The following is a 26539-nucleotide window of genomic DNA, read 5'->3' as shown; positions in this document are numbered from 1 at the left end:
GCCATGGCCCATTCTCTTTATAGCAGGGCCAACTCCCTCTTTTCTACTAAGGAACCAGAGAGTCTCGCAACAATCTCCCAGGATCACTTACCCCGCGTCTCGGATTCAACTGGCTGTCCAACCTGCAATACCCGATTCCGGGGTAATCTGGGGTAGCAAGGGATTGAGTGGAATAAGTGTGCGGGGTTTAAAACCAGGACTTGAATAAGCGTAAATGCGATGGGGATTGCACACCATTAGAAGACAGATTAGGTATGGTTTCCTCGGATGATGTCCATCGCTAGCTTTAAAGTAAAGCCAAGACACGAGAAGCCTATCGCGTTGAGGCAACGGATTGAGAGCAACTCGGTTTGATTCCGATTGTCGGAAACTCGGAAATAAACCGACACTGGTTTAACTGAGGTCAAGGATCTTGAGATAACTTCGACTGTTACTAATATTAAACATGAATCTAAGCGGAGAGCAGCCTTCTTCAAATAACAATTCATCCTGAAGCTATTTACTATGGCGCAAGTTGGTTAAGGTCATGTATTTTAGCTGTACCTGTGCTACCAAAGATCGCCTTCTGGAGCAACTTGCAATTGATCCCCGCATCTAATAGAGAGTATTTTATTTAGGTTTTCTCTCCATCTTGGAGATCATTACCATATTAAAATGCAAACCGTGGCTTTCAATAGTCAGTAAACAGCAGTAGTATCCAGTCCTCGCAACCGGTTATGTCGTAGTCGCTGACAGTGCAATGGCTTCCTCTAAACTCTACCAATGGCGATTTAGTCGAGCGAACTTGGTGAGGGCTGAAAGCCGCTAGAGCGTCAAGTCTCGTGTTGTCAAGGTCAATAACCCAGATGCATGCATCTAGTCTCCCAAAAGTACCTCCTTTACTTCAGCACCGGCAACCAAGAAGTCCAGCATTCTAACATATGCTATACCAAGCCTTCTGGTGACAATATCAGAGGAAGTGATCCCCACAACAAGGAGACCAGAGTCTGCTTCCATCTCGCCTGGCCCATCGCTGCGGCTGATCCAGTCTATAGCAGACGAGAATTCCGTCTCTGCTCTTGGCTCGCTTTCATTTCTAGTGGAGACAAGCTGGCTGCTACCATTTAGAGTAGCCTTTGGCTTAAGGACCTGGTGTGGCCGATTCTGGACTAGAACCCAGGGCATCTTTGGCCGGTCCCTTGGGTTGAGGCGCAGAAGGCGAATGTACCGAGTCCCTTCTGGGATTTTAGGCTTACCGTCTCGCTGATCATCAAAAATCATTCCTATATGGAAGGTAATTGAGCCCCGAGCGGTGGAGAAATCAGGGTTGCGCCATACCTCCGATGATGGATCATTTCCTAGACGCCAAGACCACTTCGCGATATCGATGTCCAAGGCCAGTCCGGATAATTTAAGCACTCGTATGTTTTCCATATCGGCAATAGAGTTTAAAGAGGAACTTTCATTGCCGCTGTCCAACGCCGGCGTACTCGTCAATGAGTAGAACTGCCCATTTGGTCCTTGATACCATGCCTTGGAGTCAGGAAGCTTGAGGTCCTTCCTATAGCTTTGGCGGTGACTCCAGAACATGAATGGATCGTAGTCAATTCCCCCAGGGTGGCTGAGCCAGGTCCAGTGAGGCCATTGACGGAGAGTGGATGAAGGGAAGTTGAAGTCGCGTAGTAGAGTAGGATTTATGGAGGAGTGCCTCCAGAGCAAAGCTCTCAGGAAGTCCGCATCGCCAATAGGCATAGCATGGATAAACTTGACTTGATATAGTTTGGACAATCGAGCTTGCAAGCCCTCAAAGGCCCGGAAGCGGTCGCTAGGGAACGTGAGGTTGCGATGGGAGTAAACATTGGCACAACTCTGGTATGTGTGCCTCAAACTGTGTCTTTGTGTCACAGTTGGTAGCGGGAGATCATATTCTGCCCATTCATCATAAGGATCCCAGTCAGGTTCAACAGCGTATACCTCAGTATGGGGCTGGGTCCAACTTTCTTTCGTCGTCATCTCGCCGCAAACGAAAAAGACCTGCTGCTTACCAAAGAACAATGTTCTTCTAGAAAGCAGATGCTCCTGCATCGTCCAAGCTCGAGTTTGCCAGGGAGATTCTTGCATGATGTCCCTGAGGCCCATTAACGAGGTACTTATCTTCAAGCCTCTAGGTAACAGTTCGAAATATTGGTTGACATTTCTTGGGGATTTGTAGCTGGACCCTGGCAACCCTCCCTCGACACCTGACTCGAGCGAAACTATGGTGCACACACTGCTGGAGTAGATCTGATCCATCTGTGAGATTTGCTGTGCCTGAATGTCAGGTTCGTCTTGAGGAATGCACAAAGCGTCAATCCAGACGTATCGCTCTCCCAAGCGCTTCGTGAAGCCGATAGCGTCCTCAAAGGTTTGAGGAAGGTTTCCTTCGAGAAGAGCAATTGGTTGTGTATCCATTGGACATACATCGTCACACAGATGATACGACTCGGATGCCAGGGATTTTTCCTCAAAGGTGCGTGAGGCCGCGTCTCCCCAGACATAGGAGAGAGTGACGAAGGGTACGCAATGCAGCGTTTGAACAATTAGGCGGGACTCAACATCGATCAATCTTAGACATGGCGGTGAAAGCCTATGCAAGTCGCGACTCGACATGGATTGCTGCTCGTTACAAGATTGGTGTGTCTCTCGGCACGTTTCCAACCACCCTTTGATTCTCTGGGGATCTGCATATTTGGGGTGGACGAATTGAATTCCGCCAAAGGAGAAGCGACAATTGACAGTCTGTCCATTGATTCGTGTTGTGATCCAGCCCAGTTGCAACTGCTGCTGCAGCGAGAGCAAAATCCGAAGTTTTTCTTAGGCTGATTTCGAATCCCTCGTCATCGACTGTCCATGCTGGAGGGTGTGGATGACCGACTGGCAACTGGCGCCGCAGTTCTAGTTTCCATCTCTAATAAGCTTCCACAAGAATCGGCAGAAAGGACAAGTGCTCCTAACGGCGAGATCCGTCGTGGAGTCGAACCAGAGAACTCTGCCAGGATGAGGGGGTTCGACAGAAAATTCAAATGGCTTCAACGGGTCGAGGATTTTCGCAGCCTGGCAGTCGTTGCAGAGACTGGTACCAACAGCTTGCTCAACCAAGGCATGCTCCAGTGCATCGTATTCACGTCGATAATCAACATCTAGACTCATGTTTCACGACGGTTCGCGGGTAAATCTGGCTGGCAAGGTCGACAGTAGAGTGTGCAGGGAGAATGGGAGAAATTATGAACGAAATGGAATGAATTTTTGTACAAACGACAATGAGGGTGGAATTGGACAGCGCTTCCCCTACTACCTACTGTGGTGCTATATCCTGACGGCGCTTCAACGGGGCTGGTTACTGGCCAGCCAAGCGCCCACAAACCCCCTGCTAGTAGAGTTTAGAACACTGATAGAACTGTGCGTGATTGTCATAGGTAGATAGTAATAAGAAAAATAGGCCCAGTTTCTTCAGATAATCGATAAGTAGATCTTAAGAGCAGAAAAACTGAGAGATTGCGTAGGATGGGGACTTCGCCTTGAAGGAGAGATGCAGAATATAGTAAAAGAAGCCCATAGAGTTGTCTTCTGTAATGAAGAAGGCTTCAATTAGATTGCAGACCTCGAGATCAGCATTCAGCAATTGACTTTTTGATAAGGTCCCAGTAGCCGAGAGCTCGGGGTCTCTACGGAGTGGATGGTGGGAAAAACATCTCGAGATTTGAAGGCTGCACAAACAGCGTCTACTAAAGCCTATGAATGTGATTGGCCTTTTATCTTAAGGCAGAACTGTATAACCACTAATGAGGCCTGTCGCCAAGCGGGACAAGCGGCATAAATGGCTGCAGGTAGTTCGGCTACCATCGAATGAGAGCTGGCAGCATGCCTGCGGCTGAATGCACGACGAAAACCAACCTTGCTGCCTAACGGAAGAGGAGGCAGACACCGTCAGCTTAAAATGAAACCCCTCTTCTCACGCAGAGAGCTAGCTTTGCAAAGTCTTCTGCAAGCTTTACAAGAGACTTGAATTATTTGTTAAACTCCGTTTCAAAAAGCCGTTCTGCATCATGAACTTTCCCCATCGCCCAGGCGTTGATCCAGATGGTAGGTAGCTCTGTTGACATACCAGTTCAAACGTATTCTTGTACTTAATTGTGTCAACTTAGGTAAAGGTCCACCCAATCCAGATGCCACACGGGCAGCTGGGTCGGGCTCAGCGACTGAGAGTCCAACCATGCTTGGAAACCCCCGGAACCCATCTCGCATACCCGCGTGGCAAATGAGGTTTCCTCACGAACATAGCCAGAGGGATAAGGACGAGCGTCAGCAGAGGGGCCCCGACGACAAGGCTGACCAAGATAGTACCCATAGGGAAGACAGCAAAGCAGGAAAGGCCGCCATCCCTAGATATCCTCTGCCCGAATACATMCCCCGCCAGTCATTCGCATGCCCCTTTGTGAAGTATGATGCAGCTCGATATGGAGATTGTATAGTCTTTCGACTTCAGCGCATATCAGATGTCATTCAGCACATCAAACGGCATCATTTGCTGATAGACTTTGTTACTGAGTCGCGTCACACTACTGTAGCAGACAAAGTACGTCTTTACTGCACATGGTGTCGCGGTTTGTTTTATGGGCCAAGTGCTGAGAGACAGCTCCACGACCATACGGCGGCCTGTCAAGCTAGCAAACGGCCAGCTACTGTTGAGGAAACGGGGGTCTTACTGCCAAAGGAATTTGAAGAGCTCAGGTCAGCGTTGGCGATGGTCATGAGCAATACCGCAAAGTGGAACTTAATATGGGATAAGTGTTTTCCTGCGACACCAGTGCCGTTGCCATATGTCGAAATAGCTGTTTCCAGAGCAGAGGTACAGCGAACACTTAAGCAACTTCTAGCATCGCCTGCCGCCAACCCTTGGTCTTCCGCGGAAATCAAGCAGTCTGTGATCGATAGAGCTTTGTCTGCAATCTTCGCCGGCCCACCGTTTACCGATTTCGAACCCCATATCACCGACGCAAGCACTATCTTTTCCGCCAATCAAAGCACATTTGATGACCCGAATGAAGGGTCGTTCACTGCCCCCGAGTCCGTCGATGACGTAGGCGACATGGAACAATGGACACGTCCTCTCAAGATTGCAATTCTTGATATTGAATATGATAAAGTCCATGATATCTTGAGGAACTCGTTTGATAAAGTCGCTGTTGGAGAGTATTCGTGGCTGTTGGAGCTGAAAGCATTAGGTCTTTCGATGGATGAAATCGCTGATGAACTACTGGAAAGAGCCCAGCATGGGCCATGGATATACTCCAAGATCGACATGCACGATGTTGGATCGTACGTGCACGACTTTCATATCCCAAGATGTCTCCATACAGGCAGGGAGGATGAAACAATGCGGGCAATCTCGTTGCATTCAAGCCAGGGTCTGATGAGCATCGAGACTGACCGCGATAGCTCAATTCGTGAGACTATTGGCTACTTGTGCGGTATTGGAGGGGTAAGTCCTATGCCCGACGGGTCGCACAACCTCCAATTTGGGTCTGTTGTCTTTGAAAACGCCAACTCGACTGCAATCGTCTCTCTGATGACTAGCCAATCAGCCCAAGCTATTCCACATGTTTTGCAGCATCTTCACAAGGCCATCGGTGCCCTTCAGGAGGTCGGCGGTTGTTGCGACTCATTCAGCTTTCTCGCAAGATGGGAGTCCTTTGTTGAACTGGAACGAATCTACCCTGACTTTACGTCGGAACCTGGACCCCTGAAATCACTCACAAACTCAGAAGCCAGTATAGAGAGTTTGAATCAACAGCTGCGGGACTCACTGACGGCCCAGTTCCTTTCTCTCGCCTTTGCTCTTTACGCACAAGGTCATTGCGAGCCTTTTGGGCCTTTCTTTCTGGATACTCCTTTGAAACGTATACTGCTTTTAGGAAACCAGATATGGGGTCCATCTTTTACTGGGCCATGTATCCTTGCGACTCCCGTGAATTTGAGCTGCTTTGGTGAGATGGTTCAGCGTCGAGTCTTTGCCTTTCAGTACTTTGATAATTTCGAAAGGTCAAGGGTGCTTTCAGATTCTGATAAGAAGTTCGACTTGAAGGCATGTCCTGAAGACTTGCTCGATACATGGGGCCCTGGAGATTTCATTATGTCGAAGGACGACACGGAGAACCTTCACGCAATATCCATTGGTGGTGGCCTGATTACTTCCATCTCGACAGAAACAGAAAGCCACCAATTACCGGTTCTACACTGGAGCCCAGTATCAGAAGACAACAAGAAAATCGCTTCAACCTTCCCTCGCCATGCAAAAATGGTCATCGGTTCAAGAGTCTCGATAAACCAAACCTGCAGAATGACGGCTCAAGAACAAGTTCGGAAGTCTATTCCATGGTTGAAGGACCTAGGAACATTCCCAAGCTACTGGGAAGTATCTGAAAGGCAGGTGGGGCTTGGTTTTCAGGGCGGGCAAAGCGCTGTCGGGATATTGAACTTCGCCCAGACGTGGGTGAAGAGACTAGGCCAGACCAAGAAGTCCAACATACTTGCCAAGAGATACCTTTCTGTCGCCGATCTCGAAGGGCCTTCCGCTGTCCAGGTCAGCTTTTGTACTGGCATAGCCCGACGGGTGCGACTACGAGAGCTACTCGCAGATATCCTACCGGCTTATGTTGCAGACCTTGCCACCAAACCCTATCACTGGGAGAGGCTTCAGGGCTCTGACATCCTGGAGATACTACGACATGAAGACTTCAGGGCACATTATCAAAGGCTAGACCGTGAACTACAAGCAGAGTTCGAGACGCTCGCCATCGCCGTCCTGTTTCTATTGCAAGACACAGGTGTAGATAGGAAGGGCGAGAACTTTGTTGTTGGTTGCGTCCCCCAGGGATTAGCAGTACAATGCTTCAAGATCCCCATCGAGAAGGAGAGCTTCTGGGCCCGAATACTTGCCGACTCTGAGGATGTAGCGACTTTCGCTTATGTGGCGACAAGGTGCCTCGAAACGGACCTGGTTAAATGCCGAGGTCCGAAAGAGCAATGGATGAACAAAGCAGCCCTCTTGTCGACGGCTGTATCGCTGTGTCAAGATCGCATGGAGGGAATAATAGCTCAACAGCAAGCAAGTTGGACTCTGAAAGACTCAGAGACGTATCTCATCGGGCGAGTCGACGCACCATTACGCGTACGAGTGCTTCGACCCAATATCCAGGACGAGCCAGAGTTGCTGGTTTCTATAAGCACAATTATACCTCCATTTCTGAGAAGTTGGAGCAGGAAGCAAGGGCATAGAAGGCCGTGGTTGCGAGAAAGCAGAGCGATAGATCATCAGCATCAGATGGCCGAGAGTGTTGTTGTGACTACTAACTTTGAGAGTTCGTAGTGAATCAATGGCAAGATACAATCAGTCTTCATGGTCTTGGCTGATCTTCTTGAAACATTGTTTGGGGGTGACTGCAGGGATGGATATAGAACGGGGATGGTCTGATAGAGCTATGATAAGACGAGGCAGAAATGGCAGTGTATTTCTTGCATCTTGGAGACACCGGAACTTGTGAGAAAGCACTAGAATGATAAATACTCAGGCTGGCCCAGGGAGGTTAACCTGCGAATTGAAATTGCTGGCTGAATAATCCTATACGGACGATGACAATATGTGTAGCTTAACCTTATCCTATCTGCCGAGCCGATCTACCTGCTGGTCACGTGCGAGTCTGATGATGCCCCTCCCTTGCCTCAAGCATCCGATCAATTATATCATCATCGTCAAAAAAGTAGCCCCATCTCATGCCTTATAACATGGTGCTTCCCACATTTCTGTCACGCGTAATTACAAGCCACATTTGTTACCATTATTGAAACCGTTTTATTCTCACCTTATGATTAGATCACCAATTTTCCCTTCCCCGCCTCAGATTGAACTCAAAAAAGCAAAAAGCAAAAAAGCACACCACAACGCGTCATGCCATTGCCAGAACCACGCGAGCTCACTCCTCGAGTCTGCGAGTTGGAAACCTGTAGCGAAGCGGATAAAGATCTTCTGAAACGCTGCTCAAGCTGCAAGGCGGTGTACTACTGCGGAGCATCCCATCAAACGACTGACCGAAGCCATCACAAAAATGCCTGCACCATCATCAAGAAAGCACGCAAAGCGGTAGAGAAGGAGGAGCAAGAGCTTCGTGACCATCCAGGAGATATGTTTACACCGCCGAATATCTTTGAGAACGGCGTTGGGCATTTTTGGGGTATTCATGAGACGCGTGCGTATATGCGTTCGCGATATCATATGGTCGACGTGTTGCTTCAAGTCTTTGGCACGCCTGGTGGTAAGGTTGACGCGGTTCAAGAGGCCTTGGACCATCTGGTTGATATGCTTCGTCTTTGTCGGGGCGACAACATGGGTGTGAGGGATCTTGTGCCGCATTTGTACATTCGGCTCAACAGGGATCAGGAAGCCTACGATTTCGTCAAGTGGTACGCTACCACCGGCTCAGAGTCCAAGTACGATTGGGGCGACATGGACCAGCCGTACCTTGATATCAGGGATGCAGATGTCTTGGAGGAGCCATTGGAGACTTGGTCAAATGGGAAATATCTCAGCTTGGGCCACGTGGCGGCTGTCACGCTGATCAAAGTGAGGATTCTACTTGACTTACAGTCTGCTCAGAACGCCGCACGAGCTCTTAACGGTACCATCCCACCAGAGATCGTGGGACTCATCCGCGGTGAGCTCGTCGGCAGCGCTGTGGCGGGACGCCCAGATATCATTATGGGCAGCACAGAACATTTGTCTAAGCTTATCAAAAAGGTTAAGGGCCAGATTGCGACGCTTTACAGATCTGTGAATGAGTATAACCCTCACTTCTGGCGCTTGATGTTGAGCTGTCCGGTATCGGCAGCTTCACAAAGACCTGGGATGTACTCGCATGAGACGAAGGAGGAAGCTTGTTTGATGATTGGGTACTGTCTTGCTTCTTGGGTTGAGACACCTGGAGCTTTCCAGTTGATGAAGGATTCGAGTCAGACTGTTTAGAAGATTGGATTTTGAGTTCTTTAGGTGTTGTTAAGGCCATCGGGCTGTACAATATGCGATGCGCAATAAGGTAAAATATTATTGCACCGTCAATATAAACAGATAAAGTTACTTAATACCGTGGTAAGTTCAAACTGTATGGCTATAAATGTAAGCCTCTATAATACCATACCAATAACGCTCCCTACAAGTCTTTGTGTGGCCGTTGTCATAGAATCGAACTGCTTATCTAGCACTTCAAGTTTCTCCCTCTTTGCTATCCATTTCTCGCTGTTAGACCAGTTTGCTCTGCAGACCGATCGGTCGCGACAAAATGTTACGATATCATCAGCATATGCGCGCTGGTCTGTCTCTTGGCAATCCTCCACCACAAATTGTATCAACTTATCCTGTAGCCCATAGCTGAGATCAACGTTGGACTTGCGGTACTCAGTAGCTTCAGTGCTTGTTGAGGGTTCACCACTGTTGGTTTCTGCATGAGCTTGGCCGGGCTCAATATAACCTTCCGAAACCCCTTGGTCAGCCTTCTTCAGAGCATCGTAAAAGGTGCCAAAGGCATAGACCATTTCAACTCCATGGTGCGCTATTCCTCGCATAGGCCCACGGAAAGGATTGCCGAATTCGAAGTGGTAATATTGCACACCCACGCGTTTGGGGTCCTGACCACGGAGGAGAGCTTGTTTCCCACGGTGAGCCTTGAAAGATTCGTTTGCGCGATATACTTTGTGCATCATCGTGGCGTCGGATATGAACTGTGAGAATGCCTCCAGAAGATCTGTATCAGAAGATGTAGGCAAAATACCGTAGGCTTGAAGAACCTCCTCGGCCGCTGCTTCTGAGGGATAGCTCGGGGTGAAGAGAGAGCGGAACTTTATGTAATCCCAGTTCGCCATTAGGGCAAAACCTCTAAACTCATCGTCTGTTGCGCTCATCAGGACTTGAATCTTTTCGTCAGAAGGCTCGATTTCATCGCCTAATCCATTGGGCCCGAGATGAACGGAAATGTCACAGCCCAAATCGCTTCTTCGAATGGTTAATCCGTCGATGACTAGCGTGAAAAGGACCCAGTGAAGTTCTGAAACACTGTTGAGAAGATCCTTGGTAGGTATTCTTCTCAACATGTCAATTCGTTCAACTGGGTTATTCGCTTGGACGGACAACAGTCGGCAGAGGTCTGCCCAGCGCCGGTCAGCTTTTTCCATCGACGTCAATTCGAGGCCCCCAACGGGCCCAGACATCAAACCAGCCTTGCGGAATAGCGGTTTCTCCGTGCCAAATTCCGCCTCAAGAAGATGAAGGTGACATGAAATTCCACCAGCGGATTGGCCCATAATTGTAATTTTGGTGTCATCTCCTCCAAAAGCAGCAATGTTGCGCTTTACCCAGATGAGAGCAAGTTTCTGATCGTGCAGACCAAAGTTCAAGCCCTTGAGAGAGGAATCGCTGCCTTGGGCTGCGATCATGTCAGATGAAGCACCGAAGCCAAATATTCCCAGACGATAGTTAATGGAAACCGCGATAAAAGGCGTTTTGTTGGAGAGGGAGCGAAGAACAAGCCGGCAAGGGTCTGTTACAGACTTATGGGTTAGCGGATACCTAATCGAAGTTGACTCGCGAACGTTAGAATACTAACCCGACACTGGATCCGTGCCTGCGCCATCAATGAATCCGCCGCCATGGATCCAAACAAGTACAGGCAGTCGAGTCGTTTCGGCAACGAAATCGTGCTTTACAAGTGCTTCCCTACTTGGGCGCACAACAAAAAGGTTCAAGCACTCGAACTCATCCTGACTGTCGTCCGGGTACGGCAAGTATGATTGAAACCCTCGTGTGTCATGATTTCCCTGCGAAGGACATCGTGGACTAGGGGACGGTCAGAACCATGAGTCTTTCACCAACTCTACAAATATCGCAGGGCGAATTATCTCGGTAGGATTATGGCTTACCCGTTCTTCGTAGCGTCATATATATCACACGGTAAACAGTCTCTCAGGCGCGAGTGTTCCCATCTTCCTGGCACACAGGCGTACGGTATGCCACGAAACTCCTCAATATCATCAGAAATTGGTGACCGCTTACCGACAACGCTCTGGATCCTACTAGGGACCGAAGCCGTGGGCAATTGCACAACTGGAACACATCCTGGCAGCGTTTGGGGTTGCATAGTAATAAATCGGTGGTGTAGATCAGGTCTAAAGTGCTAAACAATAAGATAATCGCCAGGCTTGACTATACCCTTTTTATCATACTATCTTAAGTGCCAATCATTACTTATGTCGGTCATTCTCCCCGGTCGATCCTCTTTTGACTTAGCATCGGCATTCAAGGCGACGAATGTAGGTACCTGCAGGTAGCGATGCGATATTCAACTGGTCTCGGGCTCTTTTAAGGCCCCGAAGACAAGGGATCTTTGGCCTCAATTCAGGTAAGCCTCTCTAATTAGTGACTCACAAGTCTCAGCTATGACGCGTTGCCATCGAAACGTCGCTGTGTAAGTGGTGGAACTCATGGGTGACTCATCCTTCAGTGTGGAGTTTAGTGGGACAGGAGGCGTTTCTTGTCAGTTTTGTCGGCTTGGGAGGCCCATATAGGTTAAGGAGCTAGAGGAAGCATTTGGAGGTGGTCGACATCAAGAAAAGGAGGCATCAATCAAGGCAGGGATCTAATCAGTCTAGCGTCACGATTTCGAAGCCAAAATTGTTGGTGCCTCTATTATGGGTTACTTTAGGTGGAGAAAAATGTACGTTTCATTGGTTAAGCATCGCCGTAATGACTCGAATGAAGCCTCAAAACAGTTGAGGGGATGAACTGATGGGAGAGCTGTCTACAATGCAATAAATTCGATTTCGTCCGGCGACCTATTCTAACCGCAAGGGCACTAGTCGTTAATGACTTGTAACATTTCTGTCTACATTTGCCAATACCCTCTATAAATTCATAAACCCTTCCAGCCCATTTTCAGTTCTCTCTCGCTCTCAACAAATCATCGCAGTGTTCATCATTCAACGACAGCTCTAATCTCAGCCCTGCAACCTCTACCCTTATTTCTGTACGATCGCCTCATATCACCCTCACAATGCCGTTTAAACTCCCCGATACTGCTAAGCCTTTCACCCTCTGCGTCTCCGAAGAAGAGTATTCCCAACTTCGGGAGCTTCTGAGGCTCTCCCGCATAGGGCCGAAGACCTGGGAAAATCAGCATCAGGATGGACGCTACGGTATCCCGCATCAGTGGCTTACCTCAACCAAGGATTATTGGCTGAACAAGTTTGATTGGCGGCGCCAAGAAGCCAGGATCAACTCACTCCCCAATTACAAGATTAGCATCCAGGATGACGGCGGTAAAGGGGACATCGATCTTCACTTCATCGGTATGTTCTCGCAACGGGATGATGCCATCCCTATCGTGCTGCTCCATGGTTGGCCAGGTAGCTTTCTAGAGTTTATACCTGTGTTGGAGCTTCTCCACAAAAAGTATGACTCCTCCTCATTGCCTTATCATGTTATTGTTCCTTCGCTTCCAGGCTATATGCTTAGCTCAGGGCCAAGTCAAGCCGAAGAATGGAACAGCAAGGATGCAGCAAGATTGATCAATAAAGCAGTTACATCCCTCGGTTTCATCCGTTATGCTGTACAAGGAGGTGATGTTGGATCTTTGATTGCTGCGACACTCGCTGCTACGTATGACTCGGTTGCAGCTATCCATCGTAAGTGCATCTTATTTGAATTCAACTGGGGTATTTAGCGCTAACAACGTATAGTTAATCTGCTTCCAAGCCTTGACAGGGTCACCGTTGATGACCCATCGCTCTCCGCTACAGACAAATCAGCCATCAAGCGCGCAGAAGAGCGATTTCTCACCCCAACAACAGGAGCCGCTTTGTTGCAAAGCACAAGGCCAGCCACGATTGGAGCAATGGTTTCCTCCAGTCCCATGGCCCTCCTGTCGTGGTAAGTTTTTAAGTCCACCGCTTTTAGTTAACAATTTTAATATCCGCGTAGGATTGGTGAGAAATTTCTTGAATGGCCCGATGATCCTATTGATATCGATGAGATTTTGACAAACGTCTCGCTCTATTGGTTTACCGACACTATGCCACGATGTACCTATACCTACCGTGGGACCTTCATTAATGATCATCAATATTCTTTTCCATTCTTTAAACAACCATTCGGCTTCTCTTGGTTCTTGCGAGAGCTAGTTCCTACTCCAAAAGAATTAGCCAAGCAAAAAGGGAACCTTGTCTTTTATCAACAGCATGAAAAGGTAGCAGTCCAAAGATAATCCAGCACATAGACCTAAGTTAACAGTTACTATAGGGAGGGCACTTTGCAGCCTTAGAGAGACCTGTTGAATTTCTTCAAGATATTGAAGATTTTTTATTCGTTACCTGGCCTAAAAATAATTAAAGAAGCCCTTGGGGAAATTAGGAGTAAATATGGGTTTCTAAAGCGCACGTTTTCAATCCATGCTTAAAACGCCATTAAATCTCAGATCCAGAGCAAGCCATAAAGCGCATCGTTATTGAGTTCCTAGCAATCAAGCGTCAGGGTTGCGTGGCATCAGTCGTAATAGTGTGATGGGACATTGTATTCCTTTGATCTCTATACCTCAGACTTGTAGCTGGAATTTTAAATCTCCGATGACCAACAAAGGATATGCTCATACGGGGACAGCCATAGCCGCCCCAACAACATTGTTTAGAAAACCTGGTCTAATGTCAGCCCGAATTCTAATGCCCGTGGCGTACTCCCCCCAAGGCCCCTTTATAATCCAAGTACAACCTAGAATGCGGATCGAGTTCGAGCTTCCTATAGTCAGTCAGCATGGGCATTCCAACTCCGCTATAAGCAAGCACCATAGAAAAGGTCAAAGGAAACATACCGAGATTTTCCGTTCAATTTCGGTCACTGTGCGATGCAGATCGCCCGCAATCCGCTCCTTTTTCTCCATAGAGAGTAATCTGAAACGCTCGCACAAATCTCCGTCTATGACGCCCTTTGTCGGCACGTAATAGCTCCGATACATCAGGTGGTCGCGGCTAACAAGTGACGGGTCTTCAGCACGCATCTGCACCTCGAGTTTGTGAAAGAAGTCGGCGTCCTCGCGTGTGACGAAGGGGATAAGCACGCCGATGGTGCCTTGCAAGCCGCTCCAGACGATGAGGTCCTGTCCGCCCACGACGAGGTTGGTCTTGGTGACGCTGGTGGGAATATCTTGTGTGAAGAAATGGGCCACTGAGTCAAATCGAGTTGGTGCGCCGTGCAGATGATCCTGTGCGTTGGCGAAGCGGTTTCCACTCTCGTCTGCCCCTTGGCTCGCCTTCTCGGGGCATCGCACAATCCAGAGGTTACCAAATTTATCTCCACCTATCACCGTTTCATAGTCAATCATGGCCGTACAAGTTGTCCATCGCGCAACTGTGTCATTAACGAAAGGAATCAGTTTTTGATGCCTATGATCGAACGTAACCATCGTCACGCCCTGCTGGAGATCTCCTACTACGATACGGTTCCCTTGGGTATTAAGGGAGACAATCAACTGCGGCGCCACCTCAACATGAACTTTTCGAAGTAATTGCTTTAGTCCTAGATCATAGATCTGTAAAGCTTTGCCAATTCCTGCGGCTAGCCGACCCTGGAAAGCCACAAACGCCATCGGAGGCTCTTCGACTCTGGTCTTATGAATGAACTCAAGTTCTTTCCCGTTTTGTTGGAAGCGGTAGACATGGATATAGCCCTCTGAGAATTGCCTGGGATTGAGGATCATGTCCTTCCCCGTGCCAATGATTAGAAAGCTCTCACCATCTTGGCCAGTGAATGAAACCACCGCAAGGCTCATCGCAGCCTCGTTGCCTTCCAGCTCTATTGTCTGAAGCACCTGTTCTCCGATGGGATCGACTACACTTATGCATGAGGCCCATCGGCCATAACCACGCGGATAGCCAAAGTCTTCGGGTGGGGGGAATCTGGTATCCTCTTGAGTTCGGTTTTCAGTGGCCCCCAAGAGCTGTGTCCGTAGCTCAGGACTCAGTGTATTGTTGTCAGCTTCGATCGTATAGAAGTAGGGCTCATTAGGATGCTTGACAAAATGCCGTGGTGTGTAGGTCAGAGATATCGATTTTCGGACCGTGTTATCAGATATATTATGGATGGAAAATATACTTGAGATTAGGTTAGCAAAGTAGTAAGCAAGACTAGCTGTCGGACACGGCACACGGTTGTGCGTACCTACATCCAGGCTCAGAATGTGTAGGAAGGGAAGACTTACTGGAGGAAATTGGTCCGAACCGCGATGATACCCTCTTCACACTGCTCACTACTAAAGTTACATCCCCACTCCAGCTCATCACAATCCAGAGGCGTCATCATGAATCCTCGTTTCGGGTCTGTATAAGCCAGCCAAGGTTTAGAGCCAAGGGCTAAAACACAAGGTTTCCCGTTGACAGTAATCTGGAAAAGCTTAATAAACCTGAGGCCAAGGAATCTTGTCTGTGTATCTGATAGCTCTCCTGTGATTTCATCCAGCCTAGTTTGCAGATAGACACCAGAGCTCAGCCCGATGTGCAAGTACAGTCCTGAGCTACTGGATGAGGGGTCTTCCATCGCCATGATGCTTAGCGCCGAGGGTGCCGCAGTGAGCGCTTGTATAGACTTGCTCTCAAGCGTGGAATCTGGATCCAGGCTAAGGATTCGAACGGTGCAATCTTCGCATCCCACAGCCAATAAAGGGCTTCGGACACGCCCCTCAGGGACTGGTCCTAAGCTGAGACACATTACGGTGCTAGATATCTCCTTCTTCTCGTCGTACTCATTGAGTGATCCATCACTGTCTACTTCGAAATAGACAATCTCCCCTGAGCCCAAAGCAACTGCAACCTGCTGCTCATTTGTAGCAACAGCTACTATAGATCGATGTTGCGGAGCAGACCATTCGCTGATTTCCCCGCCACGTAGATGTCGGATGCCTCGAGAGTGGATTTGCACTAAACCGTCGTCTGCGATTTGCTGTATGGCGAGGGTGGTCACAGAGGTGAGAAATCCCGAATCGTTCACTTGCTCAGCTTCATCTCCGACACTCATGACTAATGTGTTATCGGACGAGGTCAAGATGATATACGCGTCGTACTTATCGTGTCTCTTTAGCCTCGTGGTCCAGACACCAGAGACTTTCCCCGGTAGCTCTGATTTCGCGACTTCGTTAATCTCTAGCCCGTGCTTGAGAATCCGAAAATGACTCCTTGCGCCGTTGCCGGATACTGAATAGATCTGCGGTGCGCCGTCCCCAGTCAGATCAGCAACCTTGCAGTCCATAAGAGGACTTAAAGAGTCAAGACTTTCCACCCAAGCGATATTCTCTAGAGGACGTGGGTAGAAGTAGACAGGCTGATACCCAGAACGAAGGTCGGGAGGAAAATCGTCGCTGGTAAATGGGGGATCTGAATCGTCGTTGCCAAGCTTCTCGAATTGATAAAAATGATGATCGCCAGATTCAGTAGCGACAAAAAGAAACCCGCTCTTGAGAATACACAGATTGCTAGCAACAGGGAGAGTATCGAAATACTTGATCTTGATGCGCCGCACCTGTCCTGTCAGAGCACCTTCGTCTTCATGTAGGTCAAAAGTCAGCTTGAAAGTGTCGCCATCTTCTGTCTGCAGCAGAAAGAAGAACCCTTCTGGGGTATTCCTGATCTTGTGCATCACACCACAAATAATGGTACGCTTCCGTTGCGGGTCTTCTGTAGGTCCTCTACGCCGTGGAATGGGGACACGGAGAGGGTCTTGATTCGAGTGTCGGTATGTAACGCTCTCCTCTCCACAGACAAGGACGCCGCTTGGGCCATCATTCCCACCAGGGACTTGGAAGAGTAACGATGCCGTGGAGTCAACAGTTTCCGACCATTTACGGACCACGTGGTTGAGGCCTAGATCCAGTTCGTAGTAAACAAGCTCAACGTTGGGCTTCTCTTGGCCAGAGGGATCCTGGTCTGACCCTGAATAGTCCATTTCAAGAGCTGCAAAGATAGTATTTGAATAGCCCACGTCTAGAGCCACCAGAGATAGAACAAGGACTCCATGTTGATGCGCTTCAAGAGGGGAAGAAATGATGAGTGCGGCTTGGGCGTTGCGATTGAGGACGTAGACGAGCTTGTTCTTTTCAATAGACGCAATCATACAGGCTCTGCCTTTTGGATCGACAGCTAGATATTCACCTGGAACAGTTCTACGCACGCCAGACTTGCCAAATGTCTCCAAGGCAATGCGAGAGAAACGGTCTTCAGCTGGTAGATACTCAAGAATAGCGATACGGCCAGAGTCGCTTGACACGATAATGTAATCTAAATAAGTTAGTTTGGTCTTTGCGACTTGAAACTGCCCGGTATTAACAGCTTGGAAATATGTTGCTTACCTTTGGAGCTTCCGGCTAGGCGAAAAGAGACGATCGATCGGATTATGCTGAAGAGGTCATGCGAAAGTAATGGCTGGACTCTACCATGAGTCAGATTAGGATAATATAGGGTCAGGATGGAGCCAGATACGGTCAGAATTTGCTGCTCCTTCATGCTAGAGAAATGGCCGACGATGGCTTGTGAAATGGCTGTCGGAGGCTGGAGGGAAAGCGAGTAGAGAAACATATTCGATGTAGTCGCCATGGTCACTATGGAGTGGAAAATGGGACACAATGAGGAGCTGTCCGTGATTCTCGAGGAGCAAAAGCTGGATGGAATGAGTATTAAGTACTGCCAGCGGTAGGCAATGCTCGCTGGTGCCGTTGCTGCCTTGACATTTGTTGGTAAAGACCGCAATTGGAGAAGGATAAATTCAGTCACGTGGCGGTCAAGGATGAAAGATCACTCGTTCTTGGGATTACTGCGGCGGCAACAATAAGAATACTTTTGTTACATCTAAAATGCCTCTTCTACTTATGAAAGATGAGTAGAGAGTATCGGATCATATTTGTCTCTTCTCCTCATATGAGTTGCGAGGGAGAAATTCTCACGAAAAGTCGCAGTAGGCAACTATAGCGACGATTGACGTAGCTATCTGTTAGGCACCAGCGCCCAACAAGTTCGCCTAAAGCAGAGCACTCATTCAAAACACTTCTCATCAACATCAAAATAAAATATGGATACAGAACTTGAGATGAAAAAAGTCTGGCGCTGCGATATCGCTCTTTGGCAAGTCCATCATACGGAGAATGACTGCGATTTGATCATCCGATCTAATTCTGGCCTCGTATTCTACTGTCATATTTGCCCCAGCCAGTTCATTCGATCTCCGTCCGTCGAAGCGCAATATTTCAAGTGTCTCCAACTCTTGAGATCTGGTGAGGTCGAACTCGACGACTTCTATGAGGAAGACGCATTCGAATGGTTGTTAGGTTGTTTTATGCCTTTCATAACCAATCTCGCATCATCCTCGGGCCTCGAGATCGTTGCAGAACCAACATTGGCCGATTACTTCCTCGCCAAAAGGTCTTTTGTCTGTAGCTTAAAGGCCGTCGATGATGGGTTGTTTCCCCAAGAGCTTGAGACAACGAACCACGGTTGGAGTAGCCCGATCGTCAAGTTCGATACCGATTTCATGGCGAATCTTAATACTTGGACGGAATGCTACACCCCATCGCAGGTTAAGATATGCTACGCTGGACCACACGAGAGTTTGATCAAACCGCCGAAGCGCACCACCATAATTGGCAAAGATGGGGAGTCCATTACTTGCTTCTTCAAGAAGTTTGGACTCTCCTTTGGTCCACGACACGCGAGAAAAGAACTCATGACACTGAAGAAGATCATTGGGGCCCAGATACCCCCACCTCCCGAAGCACATATCTGCCATCTTGCAGGTGTAGTTCGGGAAGGTGATGGATTGCTTGGAATGTTATTCACTTGGATTCCTAACAAGGGCGTATTGTCCAGAGGTCAAGCTGCAGCGAGTCCTCCAGAGTTGAGAAAGCAATGGGCTTCTCAGATCCAGAGATCAGTAGATCTTCTACACCAGAAGGGCATCATATGGGGTGACGCCAAAGCGGAGAATGTTCTCATAGATCAGAATAATGATGCTTGGGTTGTTGATTTTGGAGGAGGTTACACCGCCGGCTGGGTAGATAAGGATAAGGCTGGGACATTCGAAGGTGATAGGCAGGGCCTAGCGAAGATTCTTGATATGTTGGTGTAACTTAGGTACTGGGAAGGAGACCTTCCTTTGTCATTGATAAAACTGGGCTATTTGACAAGGTTTTCAAAAGGCCAGCTTGCAGACTTCTATGAGCACGTAATTTGACTCTTGATTCTTGGCCGAGAGCTCCAGGCCTCCCACCTATTCCTTTCAACAACCTTGATTCCATTCTATATATTCATCACCCGCTTCCTTCCCGAAATCTCCATTTATGTATGCCTACATATCCGGCAATCTGAAAGAAGGGGGTCTGCCAAACGACTAACAATCAGACCTAGGATAGAGCCATTCAAATGGCAAAATTAGATTACCGAATCGTCCTTCCTCTTTTTCCTCCACAAAGGATTTGATCTTTCAAAATCCGTATAACCATCATATAGATAGCGACGCCCATAATCAGTATGCCGATAGCGAAGCCCTGAAGAGTAACGATTTCGGCATGAAGGATCAGAGCAGGTCTCCGGCACACCACAAGGTCCAGCATAAGAATATGACTCTGGGCTGATTGCATGGTACCAAGTGTGTCCCGGAAGGTTGTGTTCTGATGCATTCGGTATCATGTATCGTGTACAGCGAAATACATGACACTCATAGTCTTCCAAGCAATCTTCGACAGAAATTGATGCTCTCTGTCCTGCCATCTTCTCCTCGTGTACCCTCGGGCGCTTCCCCTCAAACTCCTGTGCCATCTGCACCATGCCAACTGGCAGGATATGGTTTCGATGCAGAGATTTGCTGTTTTTACCATCTCCCTGAAAATAGGTTTCATTAAAGTCTTCCCGTGAGTGAAATCCAGATGATAGGCAAAGAACGCAATGGGTTTCGTCCCCTTCAGCCGTTGCGGAAGGTCGCTGTTGATCATCATGGAAAAGGTGGCTAGAATGCTTGCAGACTTTCTTGAACGTGTTGGCAACGCCGTATTCGTAGCCAAGAGATGCTTGCAACTCGTCCCAAGAAAATACTTCATGAGAGCACATACGAACGTAGCCTGTCCTGGCAATGCATACCCGATCTGATCGCTTTAGGATCTCTTCCCTTGAGAAACAGAGGGTTGGATGCTCAACTTCGCAAGCAGAACAGTACATCCAGTCTTGATCAGTCCGCGCTGCAAACTTGCAATCTAGAGAGACGCCTAATCGCCTCCGAGACTCAAACTCGGGCCGGCACGTCTTGCAAATTCTTTCCGACCTGATAAGAACTCCCAGTCCCTCGACGTCCATGCCAGCCTTCCTTATCTTGGTCTCGAAGCAATGGAGGTCGAGGCGCGCCGGTTTGAGCCGTGTCCATTTCCCACGAAATCCCCCAGTGCACCATTCGCAGCAACCACTATCGGAGAAGATATGAGACATGAACATCCTGTCTCTCATTAATCCTCTAAACCTTTGCGACACCTGACTAAGAACGAAGAACGCAAATAGTGAGGGCTTATCGGACCCCTCATAGAGGTGCTTGATAATAAGCAAGAGAATCTCATCCGGGAGGTTCAAAAGGCGACTGTTTTGTTTGTCGGTAGCCTCTCGCGTCTTTCCCAATACCTTTGATATGCCTTGGTCCGTAACGTTTTGAACTATCCCTCTTGTCCAATCCTCGTCGTTTAGTTTGTCAGGTATATCATGAATATTTATTTTTGGATCTCTAGTATTTTTGCAGAACTCCCCGTTCGATTTAGTATCGGCGTGAGGAACAACCCTCTTTGGTGTCGCGTCGATAGTTGTATTTGCTTGATTGAATATTAGCACTAAATCATTCAAGAAGGTGATCAAACGTACTTGAAGAATGACGGTATTGATGGTTTTGACGGCAAAACAATCGGGACAGCCACTGCATCAACATTTCGACGTATTTTAGCATACCCGGCTGCTTTAAAAGTTTGTTACGTGAGGTAGACCATTTGTGCATAGGAGTGGGAGAAAGATCAGAGAGAGGAAGGTGAACAGGCGACTCTTTTATACTCGCCAAGCCAACCCTGAATGATGCTTTTTTGCGAAAGGTTAAACTTCAGTACCTCTTGGTTTCTTGGAGTCTCTGTTACACATAAGGTTAAGCGTTTAGGTGATTGGTACCTGATGGTAAAGTAGATGTCTGGCGAAGAGCTTAACTCCGCACAGCAAACTTAGTTCCTATCACTACCATCAGCCTTGTCTTTACAGTCATCCTGGCTTTCTTCGTCCTTTACGGAGTAATTGATATCCGCTCCAGCGCTTACTAGTACAATATATTATTAATAGCTCTTACCTCAAGTCTTGATGTCTATAGCGAACTTTATGAAGAGGTGGAGCAAGAAGTTCCTAGAAGTCAAACTTGGCCAACCGAAACCAGAGGGTTGTTGGCCTAGTTGCCGCAGGGCTTTCGCAAAACTCATCTCCGGCATTGACTTCATCATGACGCCGTTTCAAGTCACTACAGATGATGAGGAACTCGCCGAAGACAGGCAGATTCAGATCGACCAGCTACGCGCTACCCTTGCCCAGAAGGAGACTATAATCGGCGACTTGAAAGAGACAGTCCAGGAGAAGGATGAAAACATCGAAGAATTAGAGAAAGCGGCCCAGGAGAAGTCGGAGAATGATGCAGACCCTAAATTACATTCATTTTAGACCATATGTCATAAACTACCCTAAGTTTGCCAAATCTTAGGACAAAAACCCTAAGCCTTGTCTAAGTTGTTCTTTACAGGCCACAAAGCCCCCCTCGACAACCTGAGGGCGTGATGTTCCTTACGCTCTCCCCTCTTCGCGGCTAACATCACTCATTACCGGCATTGCCTCCGCCCACTCATCCTCGCTCATCTTCATTACATCATTCATGATCTCTTTGATGCACTCTTCCTATAGCATCGCGTAAGCTTCTCCTTGATCTTGCATCTCTTCTACATTTACTTGCATTTGCATCTCACGCGATAACGACCCTACGCCTTTACTATATCTATATAGCCTTTCAAAAACGCACCAGTGTCACCGCCAAGATGAGAGTCCCAACTACCACCGTTTTCCTCACCGTTATTCTGGCTTTCTTCTCCTTTTACGGAGCGATTGATGTCCGCTCCAGCGCACAAAACCCCAGCATGTCCTCGACAAAGCCTCCATCACTCCCTGTCTCCAGGTCCCTAGCGGACAAGAAGCTGTCACGATCGATGGCCCTCTTCCGATTCAAGCCCCCTTTCCTTCATTAGCTGACCCTGTGGCGATGTCAACAGCTGGACAGTTGATATGGGACCTGGCAATGAAGAAAACGAAACCCTGATCACTTTCTCCCCCCGGTTCTCTTCACCCGCGTGCATGTGCAAATGAAAGGCTAATCAAAGATGGACTAAGTCTATACTAAACTTCCCTAAGTTACCCTAAGTTACCCACCCTAAGTTACCCTAAATCTAATCTAAATACTCTGACCTTAATCTTTACAGTAAAGATACCTCGCATCCTTGTAACCAGGATCCCATTTTTGGGTAGGTAATAATAATATGACATTCCGATGGTTTCACTGGAGGTCAGTTTCTGCAAGGTTGATAAGCCACTGAAGATCAAAATCATATCTGTTTTGTGAAACTATCTCTAGGCCAATGCGTTTCTGTTCAAAGCTTTGTAAACATCTTTTCGTCTTCTCTTAGTATTTCATAAAGCGCAAAAATCTTCCTCTTTATCGCTTAAACGCAAGTGAGATCAGCAGTTTCCTGGTCAAAAGTGCATCGGTCGGTATGGGTAAAGGACAGCTGTATTTATCATCAGTCAAAGTGCTCGTGAGTGTCAAAAATCAACGAATCGCGACTTACGTTGATGAGACCACCATCGCCCTCGGTAAAGAACTGGTTAGGTGCAGCAATGTACATACACTCGTAATCAGTGTTGAGGATGCCAAGTCTGAACTCAACAGAGGACTGTCCATCAATGTTGGCAGGATCGGCAACCGAGAAAGCTTTGTTATAGCAGGCAGCGGCCTGGAACCGCTCCGGGTCAGGGTTATTCGCCATCATGGCTTCGGTGGTCTGAACGGTGAAGGCTTCACGGCCAGCGTCGAAGTTGGAAATGTCACCGATGAAAGAGGCCGCAGCCTTGACGGCCTCGTTGACGATGGCAGTAGCTGCTGCGGTGCCAGCCGCAGTCAGAATAGCAATTGTGACGGGCTCACGCTTGCTGAGGATATTACCAGTGCCCTTGACTGTATCTCGGGTCTGGAGAGTAGTGGTGTGAAGGCCGTTCTCAGCTGGGATGACAGCGCCATTGACTATGGCAGAGCATCCAGCAACGGCAGTGACGAATTTAGTGAAAGAAGGCATTTTGGAGGTTTTAAGTGGTGGGTAAATCACGGACTTGGTAAGAGTTGGGAAGTTAGAGCAAAGAACTTGGAAGAAAGAGATGAGGTTGTAAAGGATGAAACTGCGCAGCAGATTATGAGGAAGCGAACTGAGTTGATGAGTTGAGTTGATTGAAGAATGATATCTCGTGAGACCTCGATACTTTATAGTTTTTTCCTCTCTTCTTGTCTATGTACTTTTAGATGGTATCCTCGTCTTCTGTCATTCTGTACAGCATGACCGAGCTATGAGACAACTGGCTAACAACTCCACCGTCTTGAACCGTGTGTTTGATAAGCTTAAACTTTAATTCAGCAATCCCTGCAAACTAGATGTCAGCTTTCAATTAAGCGATTTGATAGAAGGCACGTCTCATCCGTTTGACCCCAACCCCACAAGTATCACGGGGTCAATAGGGCTGTCAAGTCTTAAACGTGCTATAACAGGGAATTCGAGTCATGAACCTCCCGGGTAAGTAACGGACCCTGGGGATTGTCGGCAAAATCTCGTGCTAGACAAGTTGAGCCAATCATGAACTCTCAAACACGGCTATGCCCCGTTATTCCACCGGCATCCATGTTAACGCTTGGCGTATAGGGTCTTAAGGACCAGGGTAAGCCGAAACCGAGATCAAACAGCCTGGAATATGTCAGTCAGTTCATCCCAAGTAGGCAGTATAGCATCGTTTTAACAGATCTAGATTGGTCTTCGTCTAGCGTCACTCTCAAAAGGGCCAACACTTCGTATATCGCACGCACTGACCACATCCAGGTCCCGTTCCACTAGACTACCGAGTTCGGGAAGGGCAGATTCCGAACATGAGCAAGTCCAGGGTAATAATGCAGTCCCATTCTGGTATTTCCTTTGCTTTCTCGGACAGCTAAAGAATGTAACAGCCTGGTGGAAGCGGTTAACTTCAGAGGAGCTGCTTGGCGGGTAGGCTCCTTGTTTTATGTTCGGAATCATTAGGTAATGTCATAGAACACATTTAGTAATTGGTTCCTTTCCATTGTGGGGGTGCCCTGAAATCTAACGCTCAACAACAATAGCAACTTGCATAATCTTTAATTCCACTAAGGGTTGACATTCTCTTAATTTGGTCAATACGAGTACATGAAATCCTGGCATGCCAACTCAAGCTGAGATAAAGAAGCGCCTAAAGGCGCTCGGCTTCGACTCTCCAGCTGCCTTAATCGATCAAGCTGAGGCTATCCTCAAAACTAAACGAGCAGCATACGAAGAAGCCAAGAAATACGACTCCCCTGGCGAGAAACAGGATGATACCATGCGGCGAAGTGTAAGCATATAGCATTTTTAACATTTTAAAAAGATTTTGCAGTTTTCTGTTAATTTTCTTGAGCCTGAACCTTTCTCATCGCGATACCTAAAACCAGACTTCGGACCCTATCTCACGAAAAGCCAACAAAACATTGAGAGGGGTGGTTTTTGCCCTGCCTTCCCGGAAGTTTGCTTCTTAAGGAGAGGGAAGAGTGAATAGAGCGGCTTGAAGATGTGACGGGGACTTCGATACTAGCCTCTCCAAACCCAAACCTAAATATCGCGTCTCTCAGGCAGAATGCTTGCAACGCGGCGGATACTTAGAGGGACCAGCACGTCGAAGAGGAAGTTTCCCCCGGGTCAGCTGCTGACTTCTACCAAGCCACCTTTGCCGACCTCCAGGACGATTTAAACATGAGTTTCGCCAGTGTGCTGGCAGAGTGAACTACGCGTAAGAATAGTAACTCACGACAGAGATTGGTCACGTATGGGATAGACGAGGATGGGTACTCGAGTTACAGCCTTGAGACTGTTGTGGGGTAAGTTCATCACCCATTTGATATCGACTAGTGTTCTGTTATTCTACAAATATGATACAGTTTAACAACCCGTTTCACGATGTGCTATTGTTCGTGAAACGTCTTGACAAGAAATTACAACTGACTCTCTTTATGATCAGATGGAGATGAGGAATTTCATCCGCCATTGGCATGGAAGGGCTTCTCCTGATTGCATACGTGATGCCGTGGACATACTGTATTAAGAACCCAACTACAGGTATGGTGGCCTGATACACGCAATCTAGACCGGACTGTGCCGCTTCAGCCCATTTACCAGACCAATGAACGGCGCTGCCCAATGCTGAAAGTGACGGACTAACTGCATGAGCTGACGTAACGGAGTGCCCACCTGGACGTTTCTAAGATCGCTGCCTACAGGTCCATTCAGATCCTTCACAAACAGTTTTTGCTGACCACCAATTTCGCAACAAACAGCAACATATAATAATCGAGACGACGATGAGTTTGATTGATAGTGTTCTCGCCATCCTACCAAATGTCCCATTCCTTGTTCCGGGACCTCCAGTGGATACAGCCAAGGATGCAAAGAAACAGAAGAGTCCACTGAACCGTTTCTTGGGAGCATCATCAAAACAACAGAGGGCAGCCATATCACCGGCCTTGGAGAATCGCGGTCGGCCATGATAACTACCTGACACTGTCTACCACGGCTGGCACCAATTGTCGTTCTGAGACAATTAATTGGTAGGTCCAAGGCTTTCCTAGTTAATCGCATGTGTCCACTACTAATAACAGCCATTAAGGTTATCATATGTGACTTTAATTATGTATGAAGAGCGATTCGAAACAATGAAACGGCTGATGGCCAGCCATGGTCGGCGCTTAGAGCCCGAGTGGCGGGTATACACAAGGGGCGCGGCCAGAAAGCATATCCTCGTAGAGATACAGATAAAGCGATAGGCATCAATTCAGGATTTAGGAATCTTTTCTCCAGCTGAGCCAGGTACTGCTTTGGGCTGTGGCCTTGTCCACCGTGGCGTAGAGTTTGGAGAGTGAGGTGTTTGTTGGTCCAGTTTGAAACTGGCCGCGGCCAACATACCCCAGCATTTCCTGACACAGCTGATGGCTAATGTAGCCGTGAACTTTATTCTACACGGTCAGTCTCATCAGCAAATAGCATTCCATCGATTGATACACCAATGCGTTGTACAGGACGTGTAGCCCCCCTCCTGG

At 48.0% G+C, this 26539-nt stretch overlaps 12 protein-coding genes across 12 annotated transcripts; 6 read left to right on the top strand and 6 right to left on the bottom strand.

The window, feature by feature from the left end:
* Positions 1 to 855: 855 nt before the first annotated feature.
* FMAN_01895 (uncharacterized protein) lies at positions 856 to 2628 on the bottom strand (the record flags this gene model as incomplete). The annotated part of the gene is made up of 1 exon (XM_041824144.1): positions 856 to 2628. The coding sequence occupies one exon, from the start codon at positions 2626 to 2628 to the stop codon at positions 856 to 858; it is 1773 nt and encodes a 590-aa protein (XP_041677244.1).
* A 1603-nt stretch (positions 2629 to 4231) lies between these two features.
* Positions 4232 to 7387, top strand: FMAN_01894 (uncharacterized protein; the record flags this gene model as incomplete). Its single annotated transcript, XM_041824133.1, has 1 exon — positions 4232 to 7387. One exon carries the CDS (start codon positions 4232 to 4234, stop codon positions 7385 to 7387), a length of 3156 nt encoding a protein of 1051 aa, XP_041677243.1.
* Positions 7388 to 7966: 579 nt separating this feature from the next.
* FMAN_01893 (uncharacterized protein) lies at positions 7967 to 9037 on the top strand (the record flags this gene model as incomplete). Its single annotated transcript, XM_041824122.1, has 1 exon — positions 7967 to 9037. One exon carries the CDS (start codon positions 7967 to 7969, stop codon positions 9035 to 9037), a length of 1071 nt encoding a protein of 356 aa, XP_041677242.1.
* A 158-nt stretch (positions 9038 to 9195) lies between these two features.
* On the bottom strand, positions 9196 to 11201 carry FMAN_01892 (uncharacterized protein; the record flags this gene model as incomplete). The annotated part of the gene is made up of 3 exons (XM_041824111.1): positions 9196 to 10604; positions 10671 to 10900; positions 10984 to 11201. 3 exons carry the CDS (start codon positions 11199 to 11201, stop codon positions 9196 to 9198), a joined length of 1857 nt encoding a protein of 618 aa, XP_041677241.1.
* Positions 11202 to 12113: 912 nt separating this feature from the next.
* Positions 12114 to 13447, top strand: FMAN_01891 (uncharacterized protein; the record flags this gene model as incomplete). Its single annotated transcript, XM_041824100.1, has 4 exons — positions 12114 to 12744; positions 12799 to 12988; positions 13040 to 13304; positions 13358 to 13447. The coding sequence occupies 4 exons, from the start codon at positions 12114 to 12116 to the stop codon at positions 13445 to 13447; spliced, it is 1176 nt and encodes a 391-aa protein (XP_041677240.1).
* Positions 13448 to 13822: 375 nt separating this feature from the next.
* On the bottom strand, positions 13823 to 17691 carry FMAN_01890 (related to splicing factor 3B subunit 3 (spliceosomal protein sap130); the record flags this gene model as incomplete). Its single annotated transcript, XM_041824089.1, has 4 exons — positions 13823 to 13849; positions 13923 to 15201; positions 15309 to 17376; positions 17448 to 17691. 4 exons carry the CDS (start codon positions 17689 to 17691, stop codon positions 13823 to 13825), a joined length of 3618 nt encoding a protein of 1205 aa, XP_041677239.1.
* Positions 17692 to 18163: 472 nt separating this feature from the next.
* On the top strand, positions 18164 to 19216 carry FMAN_16029 (uncharacterized protein; the record flags this gene model as incomplete). Its single annotated transcript, XM_041824078.1, has 1 exon — positions 18164 to 19216. One exon carries the CDS (start codon positions 18164 to 18166, stop codon positions 19214 to 19216), a length of 1053 nt encoding a protein of 350 aa, XP_041677238.1.
* A 302-nt stretch (positions 19217 to 19518) lies between these two features.
* Positions 19519 to 21115, bottom strand: FMAN_01889 (uncharacterized protein; the record flags this gene model as incomplete). Its single annotated transcript, XM_041824067.1, has 2 exons — positions 19519 to 20936; positions 20986 to 21115. 2 exons carry the CDS (start codon positions 21113 to 21115, stop codon positions 19519 to 19521), a joined length of 1548 nt encoding a protein of 515 aa, XP_041677237.1.
* Positions 21116 to 21462: 347 nt separating this feature from the next.
* On the top strand, positions 21463 to 21813 carry FMAN_01888 (uncharacterized protein; the record flags this gene model as incomplete). Its single annotated transcript, XM_041824056.1, has 1 exon — positions 21463 to 21813. The coding sequence occupies one exon, from the start codon at positions 21463 to 21465 to the stop codon at positions 21811 to 21813; it is 351 nt and encodes a 116-aa protein (XP_041677236.1).
* Positions 21814 to 22859: 1046 nt separating this feature from the next.
* On the bottom strand, positions 22860 to 23489 carry FMAN_01887 (uncharacterized protein; the record flags this gene model as incomplete). The annotated part of the gene is made up of 2 exons (XM_041824045.1): positions 22860 to 22925; positions 22986 to 23489. 2 exons carry the CDS (start codon positions 23487 to 23489, stop codon positions 22860 to 22862), a joined length of 570 nt encoding a protein of 189 aa, XP_041677235.1.
* Positions 23490 to 25586: 2097 nt separating this feature from the next.
* FMAN_01886 (uncharacterized protein) lies at positions 25587 to 25988 on the bottom strand (the record flags this gene model as incomplete). The annotated part of the gene is made up of 1 exon (XM_041824033.1): positions 25587 to 25988. One exon carries the CDS (start codon positions 25986 to 25988, stop codon positions 25587 to 25589), a length of 402 nt encoding a protein of 133 aa, XP_041677234.1.
* Positions 25989 to 26131: 143 nt separating this feature from the next.
* On the top strand, positions 26132 to 26266 carry FMAN_01885 (uncharacterized protein; the record flags this gene model as incomplete). The annotated part of the gene is made up of 1 exon (XM_041824022.1): positions 26132 to 26266. One exon carries the CDS (start codon positions 26132 to 26134, stop codon positions 26264 to 26266), a length of 135 nt encoding a protein of 44 aa, XP_041677233.1.
* Positions 26267 to 26539: the final 273 nt, after the last annotated feature.

This window comes from Fusarium mangiferae (genome assembly GCF_900044065.1).
Source record: "Fusarium mangiferae strain MRC7560 genome assembly, contig: FMAN_scaffold001, whole genome shotgun sequence".
NCBI classification, from domain to species: domain Eukaryota; kingdom Fungi; phylum Ascomycota; class Sordariomycetes; order Hypocreales; family Nectriaceae; genus Fusarium; species Fusarium mangiferae.
The sequence above is the reverse complement of the archived record's forward strand: the minus strand, read 5'-3'. Positions and strand labels throughout refer to the sequence as shown.